Source organism: Caretta caretta, chromosome 2 (genome assembly GCF_965140235.1).
Source record: "Caretta caretta isolate rCarCar2 chromosome 2, rCarCar1.hap1, whole genome shotgun sequence".
NCBI classification, from domain to species: Eukaryota; Metazoa; Chordata; order Testudines; family Cheloniidae; genus Caretta; species Caretta caretta.
In genome coordinates, this window is record NC_134207.1 from 100,444,112 (window position 1) to 100,461,249 (window position 17,138).

At 40.7% G+C, this 17,138-nt stretch overlaps 1 protein-coding gene across 3 annotated transcripts in view; it reads right to left on the bottom strand.

Moving 5' to 3' along the window:
* Positions 1 to 6,126: 6,126 nt before the first annotated feature.
* Positions 6,127 to 17,138, bottom strand: part of FBXO15 (F-box protein 15) — a 52,908-nt gene continuing 41,896 nt past the window's right edge. For 2 of the 3 annotated variants that reach the window (XM_048840115.2, XM_075125335.1), the window contains one exon: positions 7,158 to 16,872. In XM_048840115.2, coding sequence (XP_048696072.2) covers positions 16,603 to 16,872 — 270 coding nt within the window. In that variant the 3' untranslated portion in view covers positions 7,158 to 16,602. Of the gene's footprint in view, positions 6,696 to 7,157; positions 16,873 to 17,138 lie in introns of those variants that run through there. The other variant, XM_075125334.1, reaches the window with a different exon arrangement.

Consider the following 17,138-nt stretch of genomic DNA (forward strand, 5'->3'; position numbering starts at 1 on the left):
AATGGATGTCAGCCATGGATCTAGCCCTTATCCCACACCCAACTAAGGTGGAAAAAATGTGGCCATTAACATAGGCTTGGCCAACTCCCTTATAAAAAAGGTAAATAATGAACCCCTGCTAGACACTCTTGTGCACCAGGGATGAAATCCTGGCCCTACTGAAGTCAAAGGGAATTTTGCCATTGACTTCAATGCAACCAGGATTTCACCCAGTGTCTAGTTCCCTTCTGTTTTCATTTCAGTCAGTAGTTTGGCCAATCTGTTTTCAAGCCTGTTGAGGGAAGTGCCATCCAGGGAAGGGGGAAAAGCCCAAGGCTGACTCTACTGTCAACAACAGGCTGTATTCATCATACAGTTTTTGAGTTCCCAAAAAAGGAGGACATTTCCACAGCTTTCACACCTTTTATTCAATCAGGAGGAATCAGGAGTTATATTTGCCCTCCCTGCTCAGATCTTGTTTCTTGGATTTGGGGGCTTTAAGGGGAAAGATTGTATTTAATGAATTGGTTTTCTAACATTCTTTCCATGTCTGCACTCTGACCAAAATACTCTGGAAGACAAGTCAATTTCAAAATATAAAAGGAGTAGTGGTGAGCATTTTGTATGTCTGATGGCTTATAGGCTCACCGCTATAGTATCTAAGCACTCGAACAGGTGAATGCAGAAAACTAATAAAGCAGTGGCTACAGCAATTGCCATATTACAGGCCTCACAACAGAAAAAAAATGTTTTAACCAACTGGCACCAGGAAAATCTGGACCTGAAAGCCTAACAAATATCTGAGCTGATGAATACCCACAATTCCAGCTGAAGTCACTGGGAGCTGCATGCTCAGCACCTCTGAAAATCAGACTCACAAGAGATCAACCTCAGTGTATTCTACCACATTGGAAAAGCCTAATTACAGAAGCCAACAGGTTAAAAAAAATACTAAAACTGAGAAAATACTACACAAACAGTATTCAGAATTAGTTACTGGAATAACAACCATAAATTCACTTCAAGAGTATTTGCAAACCTCTTTATTAATTTTCTATAAACATTTACACAAATGGAGGGGAGGGATTTGTTACAGGAATGTTAATGGCGAGTGCAAGTCTCATGAATACTTATACGGATGTGCTTTGTGTGACAGACATGCACCTGAAGTGTTCATATAACCATCATCAACACACATGCTTTTCACACCTGTTTATGAAAGTTTTATTCATGTAATAAGAGAGCAGAAACAATGCCATGTCAATGCCAGATAACTAGTCACACACCACAAATAATGAATAGCAAACAATAACTCACATAGCTGAGTAGAATAATTTGTGAATAACTCATAAGCAGAAATATTTTTGCATAATGTGTTTGGCAACAATTATGAACATAATTGTCATAAAAATAGACAATTCAAAAATAATTCATGAGTGGGGGAAAAGAGAGGCTACACTAATCAAGAGCATTCTCTGGAAAGTTCACCTCAGCTTCCACCTGTTTTGTTTTGTTTTTTTGTGTGGCAAAAGAAGCCCTAAGGAGATGAAAGGCTTTCACCTACCACACACATCAATTTGGGCACCAGTTTCACCTACCGAAGCTTTAAGACATCTCTCTTGAGCTCTGATATGTTCATACACAAAGCAGTGCCCCTGAGGATTGGATCCACTTGTTTCTTTAAGAGTGTGTAATATAGGACAAGAGGGCCAAGAAAAGACTGACTTCTTAAATATAGAACAGCCAACACTTGGATGCTGCTATCATTTTCAAAGGCTGAGACCTGCCCAACCCTGCAATTCTTTACCTTCTGCTTAGGCTCAGGGTGCAAGATCCAGTTTACCAAATGGGGGAAACCCAGGACAGTGAGGACATGAGCAGTACCTTATCTATCAAGACTATCCCACGTTATTACTAACAAGGTTTTGTTTTGCACTAATACAAAAACCTTTATCAAAAGTGTATATGATGGAGAAAGGGGGTTATGGGCACAGACTAGAATACACACAGCAGAAACTGTGATTTGCAAGGACAGCTGGACTGCCAGTCATTTTGATGCCTTAGGAGAAAGCAACCAAATAGCAGGAAATAATACTTCACTGAAGGTAATCTTATGCAAATTTCAGTCACTAACAGTTTCTTGTATGGGGGAAAATAGGGTGAACAATCACAGTTTATTCAGTCTGTACAAGCTTCTGTTTGTCCAACTCAGCATGTGTCATTTTATACATCATACTGAAATGAGAAGGGAAAATAAAAAGGATGAGGGGATCACTTCACATGCTACCTGTCTGGAATGCCAAATACACAACACGGTTTGCAGAAGATTATGTGCACTACCTGGGAGCTGGAAATAAGAATAAAGGATAAAATGAGAAAGTGTCATGTCTGAAATTTGCTGCAGTGCTTGTGGCATAGGTGTCAGGAAAAGTCACTGCATTAAAATCCTCTTTGGGTCAGTTTGTTTCCAATTCCATTGTTTCAAACAGCGTAATCCTTGGAAGATAGTCAAACTGCAAATTTCAAAAGGAGGCAGGGAGTCACAGCTCCAGTCAGTTATCATACATTTTGTGGCTGTAGAAAAAAAAATTATTTTAAGCCTGGATAGTATGTCTGCCTCACAGCCTTATAACACACTACTATCTCCTAAAGTATTAAGGAAAGAGGGTCTAAATCTATTTGCATTACTGTTATATCTGAGATAGTGGAAATTACCAAAACTCAGATATAATATATAGGGAACTTGGCACAGCCAGATTACATGCAGTTTCCAATTAGCTTTAGCAGCCATGCATTTGGGGCAGGCTTATAAGGCCAGAGAATTGGTTTCAGTACAAATTTATGGTGAAAGAGGAATGGAACAACTGCTTGTATCCTAATTCCAAAGCATTCATTGTAGCCTGAGGTTAATTTGTATTTTAATAGTCAAGGCTACAGTATGAAACACAAACTGTAAATCCTCCTCCCATTTAATTGTAAATTTCACTGCTTGAGAAATCAAGGCAGCATAAGTATAGTTCATGCATTTTATTTAAAAATGACTCCTAGCTTGCAAAATGTTACCAGCGAATTAGTACGGGTGGATGTAGAGCACTGAGCCTGCTTAGTACCGACTGTGATAGATTGAAGATCCAATTATAATGAAGTACTCCAGAATGAAAATCCCCAATGCACTGAAAAACACACTTCTCGATGGAAGGTCTGAACTGTAGGTGGGCCTCCACCTATACTCTAAATTTACAGACATCCATAGATAAGGAGCTTGCGCTAAACAGAGATAAAATTCCACCTGTGAGAGGGCACCATGACTTAATTTAATTGGAAGGCACCTGCACATCTGAGGACAGACTACGTATTTGCATGGAGTAATGCTGGGGAAATTTAGGTAAAAGGCTTTTCATTAAGAGCAAGTACAAGGTCTCCTCAGTGATGGGGGTTTTGAGGGTTTGCAGAGGGGCAGGTGTTGGCACACTATCAACCTTCATAGTCATGTTATTGAGACTGCAGCTAGCCGTTTGAAAAGTGGTCCTCATGGGAATAGGGAAGTGTCGAACAATGCATACATTTTATATGCAGTCCACCGGGATTCATGCCACTTACCGCTCTTTGAAGAGGCAAACAAGGCGGCAAGCTGTGATGATGATGATGCTGGCATCAAAAGAGCTGTGTGCTGGTACTGATCTGAGACTGCATGTGGAAAACTGTGGCTTTCCAATTCAGCCTCAACTCTGTCCCTTACAATGTGCAAAACCACATACAGAAGGTCAACATGAAAATTGACTCAGAAATTGTAAAATCCCATTGTCTCATCACCAAATCCACTTCCAATATGAGGTCACGTTAAGATATTATTATTGTGTATTTAACATGTTCATTTTGGTAGTGCCCAAGGGCTAGGCGCTGTACAGAGTAGTAGACAGTTCCTGCCCCAAAAAGCTTACAATCTGACAGGCAAGAGAGACGCAGGGTGGGGGAAGGAGTAAAACACACCAGCAGAGCAAACAATGCGTTGGCAGCAAGCAGCATGATAGTGCTACAGAATAAATAAATAAAATGTTATTTATGGGTTTAGTTAGGAGGGGATAAGCTAGATGGAAAGAAAAGGGAAGAGGGACAGGGCAGGGGACAAGACGGTAGGAGGGTGTGGCGTGAAGCTGAGGGGACATAGACTGTGAAGGAGAAGAGGAGGAGGAGGGTTGGCGCAAACAGCCCATCAGCACAGGGCAGAGAAAGTCCAGTCAAAACTGTAGAGAGTTCTCTGAATGTCCAGAGGTCCCTGCTTTGGCTGCTTCTGCCCCTACCAGCTGGGATCTCTGGCTGGTTCTTCTCTGCAGCCCACATTATGGGGAGATAGCATCTGGGTCGCAGTGCCCCCAGCATGAAGGAACTCATCTCCTCTGTACAGTATTGGGTAAAGGGTGATGCTGGACAGAAGGGTGACCCTGGTTGGGTCCCCCTTTACCTCCTCCTCAGCACAACATTCCCTGCTTTGGCATATGTAGCTTTATACACCACAAAATCTTCCGCTCCGGTCCCCCACACACATTCGTTCCTACAAAATACAGTTAAACATATAAACAGCAAGGTCTGCACAGACTTATATAACAAAAGAACACTAATCTGATCAGCATGTTTTGTAACAGGACAAATGCTGGTTCTATTCCCAAAAGCAATCTTCTGCTCAACCCCACACTAACACAGAACCTACGGAACTCTGCCATAGGCTCATGCTATAGCATCCTCCTTTCGCACTCTTTATTACACATTTAACGAACAATATATGAAATCAGAAATATACATCCAGCCACACATTTCTCTGACAAAGAAAAAAAGAGACAAAGCTGTGACTGGGTGGGTCAGATGAGGTCAAAGTGACAAATGAATGGTTATAAAGCAATAGGGAATTGACTTCATACCTTAATTGTTCATTTCCAGATTTTTTTTTAAATATTGAGTTTTTCTTACTGTAAATTTATCTTATTTATTTGCAAAAAAAGGGCAGTTATGGTTGGTTCGGAGGGAGATTGTAGAACTCCAATACTACCCATATTTGGTCTGAACCTGTTTTGTCTGGAAATAGTTAATAAGCACTGTACATGGAATTGCTCTCTCAAGGCTACATTGATTTACACTACTTCAGCTTGCACTGAAAAACAAATTAATAATTTGAATAAAGAATGTTACTTAGTCAGCTGGTTATTAACCATTTTTCTTGCTGATTTTTTTTATTTTAATGACCTCAGCTGTTTTGACAGAGTCTTATCATCAAAAACCCAGAGAAATGAATATAATTGGAAATCATCCATATGTAGAACAAATGTAATGTTAACCACTGGTCTCTGATCAATACTTCTGACTTGTAGTACATGTATTTCCTTCTCAATGGGTCTGCACTTTCAGACTTTGTAAAGCTCTGGTGCTTTGTTCTCTCACAATATACTTTTGAGAGATGAAACAACGTCAATCAAATCCAGGGTCCAAGCTCTCCAGTTTCACCTTCTCTCTGTGTGTTTAGAAGCCTTATAATTTTCTCCTTTTATTATAATCATCTGTGTTGACCAGACCTGCAGTAAGTACAAAGTATCTCTGATCCTTCTCTGCAGACATTTTAGAGCTGCTACAAGATGAGAAAAATCCCCAAGAGGATTTGACCAAGTTTGAAAATGAGAAAAGAACAAGTGATGCACTAATATTCAATATATCTTTCCTTATCACAGACAGCTTACTATAAGTATCCTTGCTACCACTATTTCCATTTTGATTTATAAGGGAGGTAGAAGAGAGGAAGTTAACTGATCAAATTTAACAGTTCACAACAGCTATAAAAATAACCACAAACTGTAGTTTAGAAACTCTTCTGTTGTGTTGTCATCCCAGTTCTTAGTGATTTGTGGAAAAAACTATTTCATCTGTCCAATTTTTAGTTCAGCCTTATGTAGTATTAGTGTAAAGACATACTAAGCCATTTCAAGTCACCTTATTCCCATTCTTTTAAACATTTCTTCTTTCTGCTCATAACCCTACAAATAACTAATTTCAATCAATAAACAAGACACGGGAATAATCTGTAGCCAGAACTCAAACCATAATTCAACAAAAACAAATTACATCTATAGATATTAACATTTTATTGAATATGTTTATGATTTTCTAACAGGTAAACAAGACTTTTCAGCTTTCTAGTTTTTGCATTCAGATGACTAAAAAGCAAAATATATTCACTGAGTACTCTAAACAGTGAAATTAACACGTTTTATCATCAAAAATAAACATCTCTGTGACAGTCATTCTAAAGTGTTTAAATGCATGCGCTTACCACAATTAGAAATATAATTATGCATATTTGTTAAAATAACACACAAAATTTAGCCTGATCCTGCATGTACATGTATACAGTTTTTCAGTAGTTCCAGTAAAGTTAAGCACATGTGTGAGTGTCTAAAGAATCAGAAGCAGAAAGATTTTGATTTGCACAGCACAGGAGGAAAAGTGTAACAAGATAGCACTGTACATAGCATTTGTAATGAGTTTATTTCCAGCAAGCTTATGGTATTGAGAACATTGTATGCATTGTGGAAGCAGATCTGGCGCTCTCAGTAGCTACTGCAGAAGATGTAGTCGGAGAACATCTCGGGGGGTAAGATGAAGGGAGAACACCTCGGTCCCCAGGCCACACTCCAAAGTTCCAGTGACCCGCAGCCCCTGTGATAAGCGCTCTGAATGAAAAATGACGGAATAAAGTACTGAAATGTTCCAGCGCCACCTTGATATTTACTGTTAAAATTAAGAGGGACAAATCCTTAGCTGGTGTAAATCTGTGTAGCTCCATTTGTGTAGGCACTGTTGTTGTAGCTGTGTCAGTATCAGATATTAGAGAGACAAGGTGGGTGAGGTGATATCTTTAATTGGACCAATTTCGGTTGCTGAGAGAGACAAGCTTTCAAGCTACACAGAGCTTTTCCTCAGGTCTAGCTTGTCTCTCTCACCAACAGAAGTTGGTCCAATAAAAGGTATTACCGACCCACCTTGTGTCTCTAGCTCTATTTGAGTCAATGGAGTTACACGATATTACACCAGCTGAGGATACGGCACAAGAGAATTTATACATTATTCATGAAAAGAACTACAAATCTAGGAGGACATTCTACAGCAAAATGTACAAAAAACCAAGACCATAGGACACAAATAAAGTAATTTATTTATGCAGTAGGCCACCAATGACAACAGCAGGGTTAACATTTTGATGTAGCTTTCTGTAAAAAAAGACAAATTTCTGAATTGCTACAATCATTTTGGTTAAATCACTCTTTCGTACCCATTGATCTCTTTTCAAGGCAATTTAAGCTCATTACATTAACTGAACACTATTATACATGTAATAAAATAAACATAACTACTGTTTTTATGCTTGCCTACCAGGTAAATTACCCTTTTAAAACATAGTAGTTAAATATACACACTTAAAATTGCTGGCAGTTTCTCTTTTTCACTTAGATGAGTTTGTCTTTGAAAATGTATAAAAACAAAAAGTTTTCTTCATTTTTGGATTTGCTTTAACTTACTAGTAGCAATAATATGTCATAGAGATTGCCACAGCAGATCAGACTAGTTGTCCATCTAATCTAAGCCAAAAGCACAACTCCAATACCAGATGCCTTAGAGGAAGGTGCAAGAAACTCCATAATAAATAATTATGGAATACTCTGATTTATGGTCTCTGTGTCCAGTAAGTATTTTTATGGATGCTGTCTTTTCCGCTCACGTGGTTTCTTTTGCCTATCAGTTCCCTTTGGTTGTTTAAAAGATGACAAGACATACAGAGGACTCTAAGCCCGATTTCTCCCAACCATCCCCTATAACTCTGCGTAGGCTGGAAGGGTATAAGAATGGTTACTGAATAAGCAAGTATTATTTCAAAATAATTTTGGCCTTTGATTTTTGTCCCCCTTTTAACTGCTGATGCTATTTCCCTCATATCCCATTGCTCTTAATAGAGCTTCAAGATAGTATTTTTTACTTTTACAAAACAGTAATATGCAACCATATGAGGAACTGAAAAACATGGACGCGCCTATCAGGCAATACATACATCATTACAGGATCCAGTTCATGCAAGCTGGGTTTGATTCTGCTGCCAAATAAATCAAGAGTAACTCCACTGAAGTCAATAGTTACAGCAGTTTAAAACAGATGTAAAGAGAATCAGGCCAACCACAGGCCTATTAATAGGAGTGCATATGGAAACTCAATCTTTGTTTCCAGACAGAGTAAAGCCATCAGCCATTCACTAGAAACTGACACACAAAATCGAGCAACGTATTGCTGCCACATCTAGGAGTGACTGAGATATTTATTACGACTGTTATGCAGCCACCTCTTGGTAAACTTTAAGTTGGGTTTGTCTCATACTGCTAAGAATCAAGATCCCCAAACTGCCCTTTTCTTTGATGGGGGAGAGATAACTCAGTGGTTTGCGCATTGGCCCTCTAAACCCAGGTCATCCTTGAGGGGGCCATTTAGGGATCTGGGGCAAAAATTGGGGACTGGTCCTGCTTTGAGCAGGGGTCGGATTAGATGACCTCCAGGGTCCCTTCCAACCCTGATATTCTATGATTGAGGTGAAGAGGCAAACCAGCGAGGTCCGTCATACCAGCCTCCTTTTTTCATCACGCCCTCCTCTCCCTTGGTGCTGTTTATAGCTTTTCTATCCACCATCAGAGTGAAATCAAGATGATCCTTGTCCGTTTTGTTGCTATCTACGGGGTTCTGAATAGCAGAGACATAAATGGAAATGATCAGAGTGTGTTAATTTAATTCTGTTGCTAACTCAGGCCTGGTCTACACTGGGGGGGAGGGGGGGAAATCGATCTAAGTTACGCAACTTCAGCTACGTGAATAACGTAGCTGAAGTCGATGTACTTAGATCTACTTACAGTGGTGCCCTCACTGTGGTAAGTCGACAGCTGATGCTCCCCCATCGACTCCGCCTGTGCCTCTCGCTCCGGTGGAGTACCAGAGTCGATGGGAGAGCGCTCGATTTATCGCGTCTAGACTAGAAGCGATAAATCGACCCCCGCTGGATCGATCACTGCCCGTCAATCCAGCAGGTGATGTAGACAAGCCCTCATAAGTAGTAAGAAATGCACAGGAGTTGTTGGTCTGAAGACCCAAAAAGACAGCAGGACTGCATTGATTTACATTATTCCAAACATCTTCACAACCCTAACAGCTAGGAACATAATTTTTAAAATTAAAAGTCAGTTAGTTTAGGGTTAATTCTGTTCCCAACTTTGCTGTGGGTAAGTGAACTTGTCATGCCCTGGAAGAGTTTTGAACAAAATTGGAATGGAAAGTAGTTTCTTTTGGGATTCAACATTTGTAGAGACCAAGTAGCTAATGAGAGTTAATCTGTAATAGAAGTGTTCCCAGTTTAACTGTTATCCACTTTCACTGTGTGCAAGTTGATAAATGATAAGGTTATTAAAGACTTGTTATCCCTTTCCCCATGGGCTCCCTTAATAAAACAAATGGCAGATCATTAGATTTCTATCAGTTTTTAGAGACTACAGCAAGTATATTTTCTTGACCAGTTTTTATTATGCTGTTACATTGTGTTTGTTACACTGTTTCCTTTGCATAATTTAGCATTTTTAGTTGAAAAGACATTTAAATGAATAAAAGTTCTCATGTGTTTTACACTGGAAATATAAAATATTAATACAACAAATTCATTTCAAGTCAGTACTGGTAGAAGGTTGTAACCATCCACTGGCTGTTTGGTGGCCAGTGTAAAATGAGTTTGGTGGTTTCACGCCAGGTCTCAGAGGACAAGTGTGTTCACATCACAAAGTTGTCAATGCAACCTGACCTAATCTGCACCCTAGTGAAATGAGGCCCAAGGCTGAAAGGATATGGAAGCTGAACTATCCTTTCTCCGCTAAAGGTGGTCCTTCAAATACAGACATGAGACACACTGGTAAAGCAGTTTAAGCTGCTGCTGCCCATGCAGCACTTGTCTGTGCATAGCGCACTTCAGGGTCTGTCATTCCAGCACCTTCCACACCACACAGTTTGCTAAAAATGAAGGCTTCTATTTTGTTTTTAAGTCAAAAACACTACCAATGAGGATATTAAACTCATGCTTTGAAATGGTCATTTAACCTACTATTGGCAAACTTGCTTTTTTGCCTCCAGGAGTTATGTAGACTCACAGACTTTAAGGCCCGAAGGGACCACCATGATCATCTAGTCTGACCTTCTTCACATTGCAGGCTACAGAACCTCACCCACCCACTCCTGTAATAGACCCACAGCCTTTGGCTGAATAACTGAAGTCCTTAAATCATGATTTAAAGACTTCAAGTTACAGAGAATCCACCTTTTACACTAGTTTAAACCTGCAAGTGACCCCCATGCTGTAAAAAACGGCAAAAAAAGCCCAGGGTCTCTACCAATCTGTCCTGGGGGAAAATTCCTTCCCAACCCCAAATATGGCAATCAGTTAGATCCTAAGCATAAGGAGCGGTAGATACGCTGGAGGGTAGGGATAGGATACAGAGGGCCCTAGACAAATTAGAGGATTGGGCCAAAAGAAATCTGATGAGGTTCAACAAAGACAAGTGTAGAGTCCTGCACTTAGGATGGAAGAATCCCATGCATTGTACAGACTAGAGACCAAATGGCTAGGCAACAGTTCTGCAGAAAAGGACCTAGGGGTTACAATGGACAAGAAGCTGGGTATAAGTCAACAGTGTGCCCTTGTTGCCAAGAAGGCTAATGGCATTTGGGGCTGTATAAGTAGGGGCATTGCCAGCAGATCGAGGGACATGATCGTTCCCCTCTATTCGACATTGGTGAGGCCTCATCTGGAGTACTGTGTCCAGTTTTGGGCCCCACACTACAAGAAGGATGTGGAAAAATTGGAAAGCGTCCAGCGGCGTCCAGCGGAGGGCAACAAAATTGATTAGGGGACTGGAACACATGACTTATGAGGAGAGGCTGAGGGAACTGGGATTGTTTAGTCTGCAGAAGAGAAGAATGAGGGGGGATTTGATAGCTGCTTTCAACTACCTGAAAGGGGGTTCCAAAGAGGATGGATCTAGACTGTTCTCAGTGGTAGCAGATGACAGAACAAGGAGTAATGGTCTCAAGTTGCAGTGGATGAGGTTTAGGCTGGATATTAGGAAAACCTTTTTCCCTAGGAGGGTGATGAAGCACTGGAATGTGTTACCTAGGGAGGTGGTGGAATCTCCTTCCTTAGAGGTTTTTAAGGTCAGGCTTGACAAAGCCCTGGCTGGGATGACCTCCTGAGGTCCCTTCCAACCCTGAAATTCTAGGATATGGCAAGAGCCACCAGCCAGACACCTGGGAAAGAATTCTCTGTAGTAACTCAGAGCCCTCCCCATCTAGTGTCCTATCACTGGGATTCTTGCTGGTGATATTTGCTGCTAGCAGTCACAGATCAGCTACCTGCCATTGTAAGCACTCTCATGACCTCCATACATTTATCAAGCTCAACTTGAAGCCAGTTAGGTTTTTGCCTCACTGTTCACCTTGGAAGGGTGTTCCAGAACTTCACTCTTCTGATGGTTAGAAACCTTCATCTAATTTCAAGCCTAAACTTATTGATGGCCAGTTTATATCTATTTGTTCTTGTGTCCACATTGGCACTTAAATAACTCCTCTCCCTTCCTGGTATTTATCCCGCTGACATATTTATAAAGAGCAATCATATTCACCCTTCATTTGGTTAGGCTAAACCAGCCAAGCTCTTCGACTCTCCTCCCATAAGGTAGGTTTTCCATTCCTCAGATCATCCTAATAGCCCTTCTCTGCACATTTTCTAGTTTGAATTCATCTTTCTTAAACATGGGAGACCAGAATTGCACACAGTATTCCAGACAAGGTCTCACCAGTGTCTTGTATAATGGTACTAACACTTCCCTGTCTCTACTGGAAGTACCTAGCCTGATGCATCCTAGGACTGCATTAGCCTCTTTCATGGCTGCATCACATTGGTGGTTCATAGTCATCGTGTGATCAACCAATAAACCCATGTATTTATCCTCTTCTGTCACTTCCAACTGATAAGTCCCCAGCTTATAGCAAAAATTCTTGCTGTTAGTCCTTGGGTGCATAACGTTACACTTTGCACTATTAAATTTCATCCTATTTCTATTACTCCAGTTTTCAAGATCATCCAGTTCTTCTTGTATGATATTCTGGTCCTCCTCCGTATTCGCAATACCTCCCAACTTTGTGTTAACCGCAAATGTTATTAGCACACACTCACTTTTTGTGCCAATGTCAGTGATAAAAATGTTAAATAAGATTGGTCCCAAGACCTATCCCTGAGGAACTGCACTAGTAACCTCCCTCCAGCCTGACAGTTCAACTTTCAGCATGACCTGTTGTAGTCTCCCCTTTAACCAGTTCCTTATCCACCTTTCAATTCTCATATTAATCCCCATCTTCTCCAATTTAACTAATAATTTCCCATATGGAACTGTATCAAATGCCTTACTGAAATCCAGGTAGATTTCTTTGTCTAAAAAATCAGTTATCTTCTCAAAGAAGATCAGGTTGATCTGGCATGATCTACCTTTTGCAAAACCATGTTGTATTTTATCCCAGCTACCATTCACCTCTGTGTCTTTAACTAGTTCTCTTTCCAAATTTGTTCCGAGACCTTCCATATAATTGAGGTCAAACTAACAGGCCTATAATTTCCCGGATCACTCTTTCCCCCTTTCTTAAAAATAGGAACTATATTATCAATTTTCCAATCATAGGTATGATCCTCAAGTTCAATTACAGATTCATTAAAAATCCTTGCTATTGGTTTTGCAATCTCATGTGCCAGTCCCTTTAATATTCTCAGATGGAGATTATCCAGACCCTCCAATATAATCCCATTAAGATGTTTGATTTTGACTTCCGCCTCAGATGTGGTAATTTCTACTTTCATATCGTTGTTCCCATTAGCCACCCGGCCACTCTTATTAAAAACTGAGGCAAAATATTTGTTTAGGCATTGGGCTATGCCTAGATTATCTTTAATCTCCACCCCATCCTCAGTGCTTAATGGTCCCACTTCTTTCCTTGTTTTCTTTTTATTTATATGGCTATAAAATCTTTTGCTATTTGTTTTAATTTCCTTTGCAAGATCCAACTCTGCTTGGCTTTTGGCAGCTCTCGCTTTATCCCTACACTTTCTGACCTCCAAGTAGTAGCTTTCTTTGCTGATCCATCCCATCTTCCATTCCTGGAATGCTTTCTGCTTTCTCTTAATCACCAGTTTAAGATGCTTGCTCATCCAGCTTGGTCTGCAACTCCTCCCTATGAATTTTTCCCCTTACTTGGGATTCAGGCTTCAGGTAGTTTCTGCAAAGCATGTTTTTCAGCAGCAAAGAGTTGGATTAATCAGGATAACTTCCTTTCCTAATCCAAATCATGCAGTCTGTGTTGCAGAAAATGCATTCAGAATACGACCAAGATTCCTGGCTGGACCCTCAGATTTGTGATTTCTTATGGTCAGGTGCCCACTGTGTGATAAGATCCATTTTGTGGTACATAATAGTCTGACAAGTCCCACTCCTCCAAGATGCCTCATGCTATAAAACCAAATGCTTTGTTTTTAAACTAAAACAGAGAAGTAAACATGTCTTTCAATCTAATTTCATTTTTATATCTCAGTGCAATTTAATACAGTACCTTAAAGAAACTTCTCTTTGTGTTGAAGAAGTAAATGACTGTTTAGCCTCAGACAGACAACCCGTTGGTGTTAGATTGGAATATTTTTCAAGGAAATGAAGTTTCATCAAAGCTGAAATGTTTTATGAAGATGTACCCATTTCAACATACAATATTTATCGGGTGGCGGGGGGGCGGAAAGAGAGTCCAATGCTCTCTGTCTTGCTCTATAGCTTGGTGATCACGGCGCTGTCCTGGAATATGGGAGACCCAGGTCCAAGTCTCCGATCTGCCTGATTATAAAGTGATCTGGGATTGAAAATTCTGCTGTGAATCAGGAAGCGCAGGGACTTGTGCCTCAGCCTCCTAGACCCAGCCCCCTAACCACCAGGTTATGGCTACACCTGTAATACACACACCTCCTCTCTACCTTCCCCAATCAAAAAGCTCAGGCTTGATAAAAAAAAACCACAGACAGACACTTGGACATAATTCTGTTTTTGAGAAAACATTTGAAAGCTTTTGTTATTCCAATGCAGAACAAAAACAAAGGTCAAAATCTCAAGAGTTGCCATAGAATTGAATTGTTGTCCTCCATTCAGCTCCAGTTATCAGTGATCTTCTTGAACATGCTAAATTAATAGGGTTACAGGACCCTCCCCAGCCCAGTGCAAATGAGTGAGGGGGAAGGAGTGATGGAGGGAGGGGGGAGGAGGTGAGCAGGTCGGGCCTTGGAGAAGGGGCAGGGCAAGCATGTTCGGTTGTGTGTGATTAGAAAGTTGGCAGCCCTAGGAGTTCCCTGTTTTCAAGGGCATGCGCAGGAATTTATATGTGACTACTTGGGGGGGGCACTTTAAACATTAGCCCCCCACCCAATGCCTCCAGGCCCTGCTGCTTCCCCAGGTTCTCCACCTATTCCCCTGTGCCCCGCTGCCTCCCTCACGCCATTGTCCCAGGCTTCAAATACTTACTGGAGGCTGCAGGCGAGGAAGGGACGGGGCTCAGCAGGCTTCCAAGGCCCCCTCTCACAGGCCCAGCTTCCCTGCTCTGGGTGCCATTGAGTAGGGCTCAGCAGGAGCGCTAGCTGGAGTGCCTTTCCCAGGCACATCTCTTCAGCCGAGCTCAGCCCGACTCCCACCCCCGGCAGAAATGGGGGAGGAGGAGCTTGGGGGAGGGAATCCCAGGGCGGGGGTCAGGGCAGAAGCTGCAGACAGTGGCAGAGATGATTATTGGGGAGTCCTATGTTCCTGCTTGCACACCGTTGCGCATGCCCTGCCCATCATTATAAAATAGCCAGGAAAGGCAACGGCAGGGGAGTGGGATGGGGAGGGGGAAGGAGAATAAGAATATGGCTGGTCTGAAGCAGAGAAGCAGAAGTAATGTTGATTGGCCATTAAAAAGGCACAGACATTTTGTTTCTTGATTAGGCGAGGTTACGCAGACGTTAAACTGTAAACATATTGCTGAACCAACCCACCTTTTCTATTTTCTTTACTTAATATCTTTGAATTCAAAGAAAACAGTAAACAAATTTAAAAATCAAAGTAACAAAAAGAATCACTATATCTGTAATGCAAAGGACAAATACTTAAACTCAGCAATTGTTTAAATATCTGGCTCATATATGCAAGTGACTATAGAGACAGGAGGCAAATAAACACATATTAAAGCAAATCACTTTTGCCACAGTTAAAAACAAGTCACAGAAGACAACAAATAAGTAATTATGGTCGGACAACCTCATCTGTAATAGGAAGTACTTGGAAACAAAACAAAATGTATCTATTTGTAACAAACTATACAGGAACATTATCCACATTACTAAAAAGACACAATTGTGCCAACGCCACATATCTCCCTCAGGCAAAACTCCCAATGGATTTCAAGTAAGGCGTACAGGATTGGACTCCACAAGGTACAACCAAGTAGCTTGAAACATTAAACATACAAAACAAAATTTTCAAACAAGTGCCTACAGATAGATACTAAAAGCAGTATTTTAGGTACCCATCAACTATTTAAGTAACTGAATCTTAACTATGTCACTAGGAACTGATGACGCTCAGCTCCTCTGGGGAAAACAAGATCAGACCCCTTATTTAGGGGCCAACATAAATCACTTTCAGTTCCTACCTAAGGGCTTCAGTGCTTTCAGACATGGAACACAATACATGCAACCAAATTAAAACAACTACATTTTTTCCTCTGACCCAACAGCAGTTTAGCAGTCAACTTTTAAGAAAAGGGTCTATAGAAGTCTTTCCCTTGGCAAAAGCCTTCTTCCCCACATTGGTCATCCCTGTGTCTTTCAATCTAAATCCTTAAAGCCCCTACCACAGTGAATTTTAAATGATAAATTATGATTAAAAATACCTCCTCTGCATAAATTTGGTCATTTAGCAATAGTTTCTCATAATTATCTAAAGGAGAGTAGCACAGAGGCTCACTCAACAACACTCTGGCATTGTTTTGTTCCTTCAGACTTCATGGAGTTGAGTTTTTCAAGGTGGTTTTTAAGATCTTAGAAACAGTGTAGAACATACAAATATGGAGAGAGAACACAGTCGTATTTACAGTATCTGTTTCAGAAGCAGCATTACATATCTGACTGTGCCAGATAATACTGTATCGAGTGACACTGATCTTTTTACCCTGATCATGCCCAGTACTTGCAACAGAGAGTAGCACACATCACAGTGCTTCACAGGAAAGCCATTACTTTTTATGTTTAAACTTCCCTCCCCAATAACAAAAGTGAAAACAATAATAAAAATAAAGAAGTGACTACACTTCCTAGTTTTCAGTAAATAAAGCACAAAACAACTTGTAGCACCTGGATTGTGGGGTTCATTTCAACCTTAATCCCCACCTCCTTCCCACAAAAAATCAACTAATTACCAGCAGGGAAAGTAGCTGCTCAAATTATTAGAATCAGTATTTTGTTCCAAACCAGCGGTTAACTTTTTCAGTGCTTAGATAAAGAACCAGATTGACTATATAGTATTCCTTGGTTTCTTCTACCCAAACCAGCTCAATGTGGACTTTCCCCTCTGAATCCACATAGTTTAAGTCATAGTTTTGGCCCATATAGTCATAAAGGCAGGATGCCTTGGAAGAAAGTTTCATGTAGACTGGGGCACTGAAACACCAGAAGGGTTTTTCTGTTTCATCCAAGAGGGTCACATCCATCATGTAACAGTTCTAAAAACATAAGCAAAAAACATTATTTTTCTATGTGCAGCATGTATCATAATTACCACAGGGCTACATCTCATGGTCCTTGCACTGTTAGGCAGAACTACAACTGATGTTAGGGGAAATTCTCCCTGACTTAGGGCTGTACAGACTGCAAGATTTGGCACATAGGTAGACAGTCAAAGTAAAATTCACTGCATTTCAACGGCCACTGTAAAAGGACTACGATCTATTTAACTGGAAAGGTTTCCAACCAATAGGATTGTAGCCTA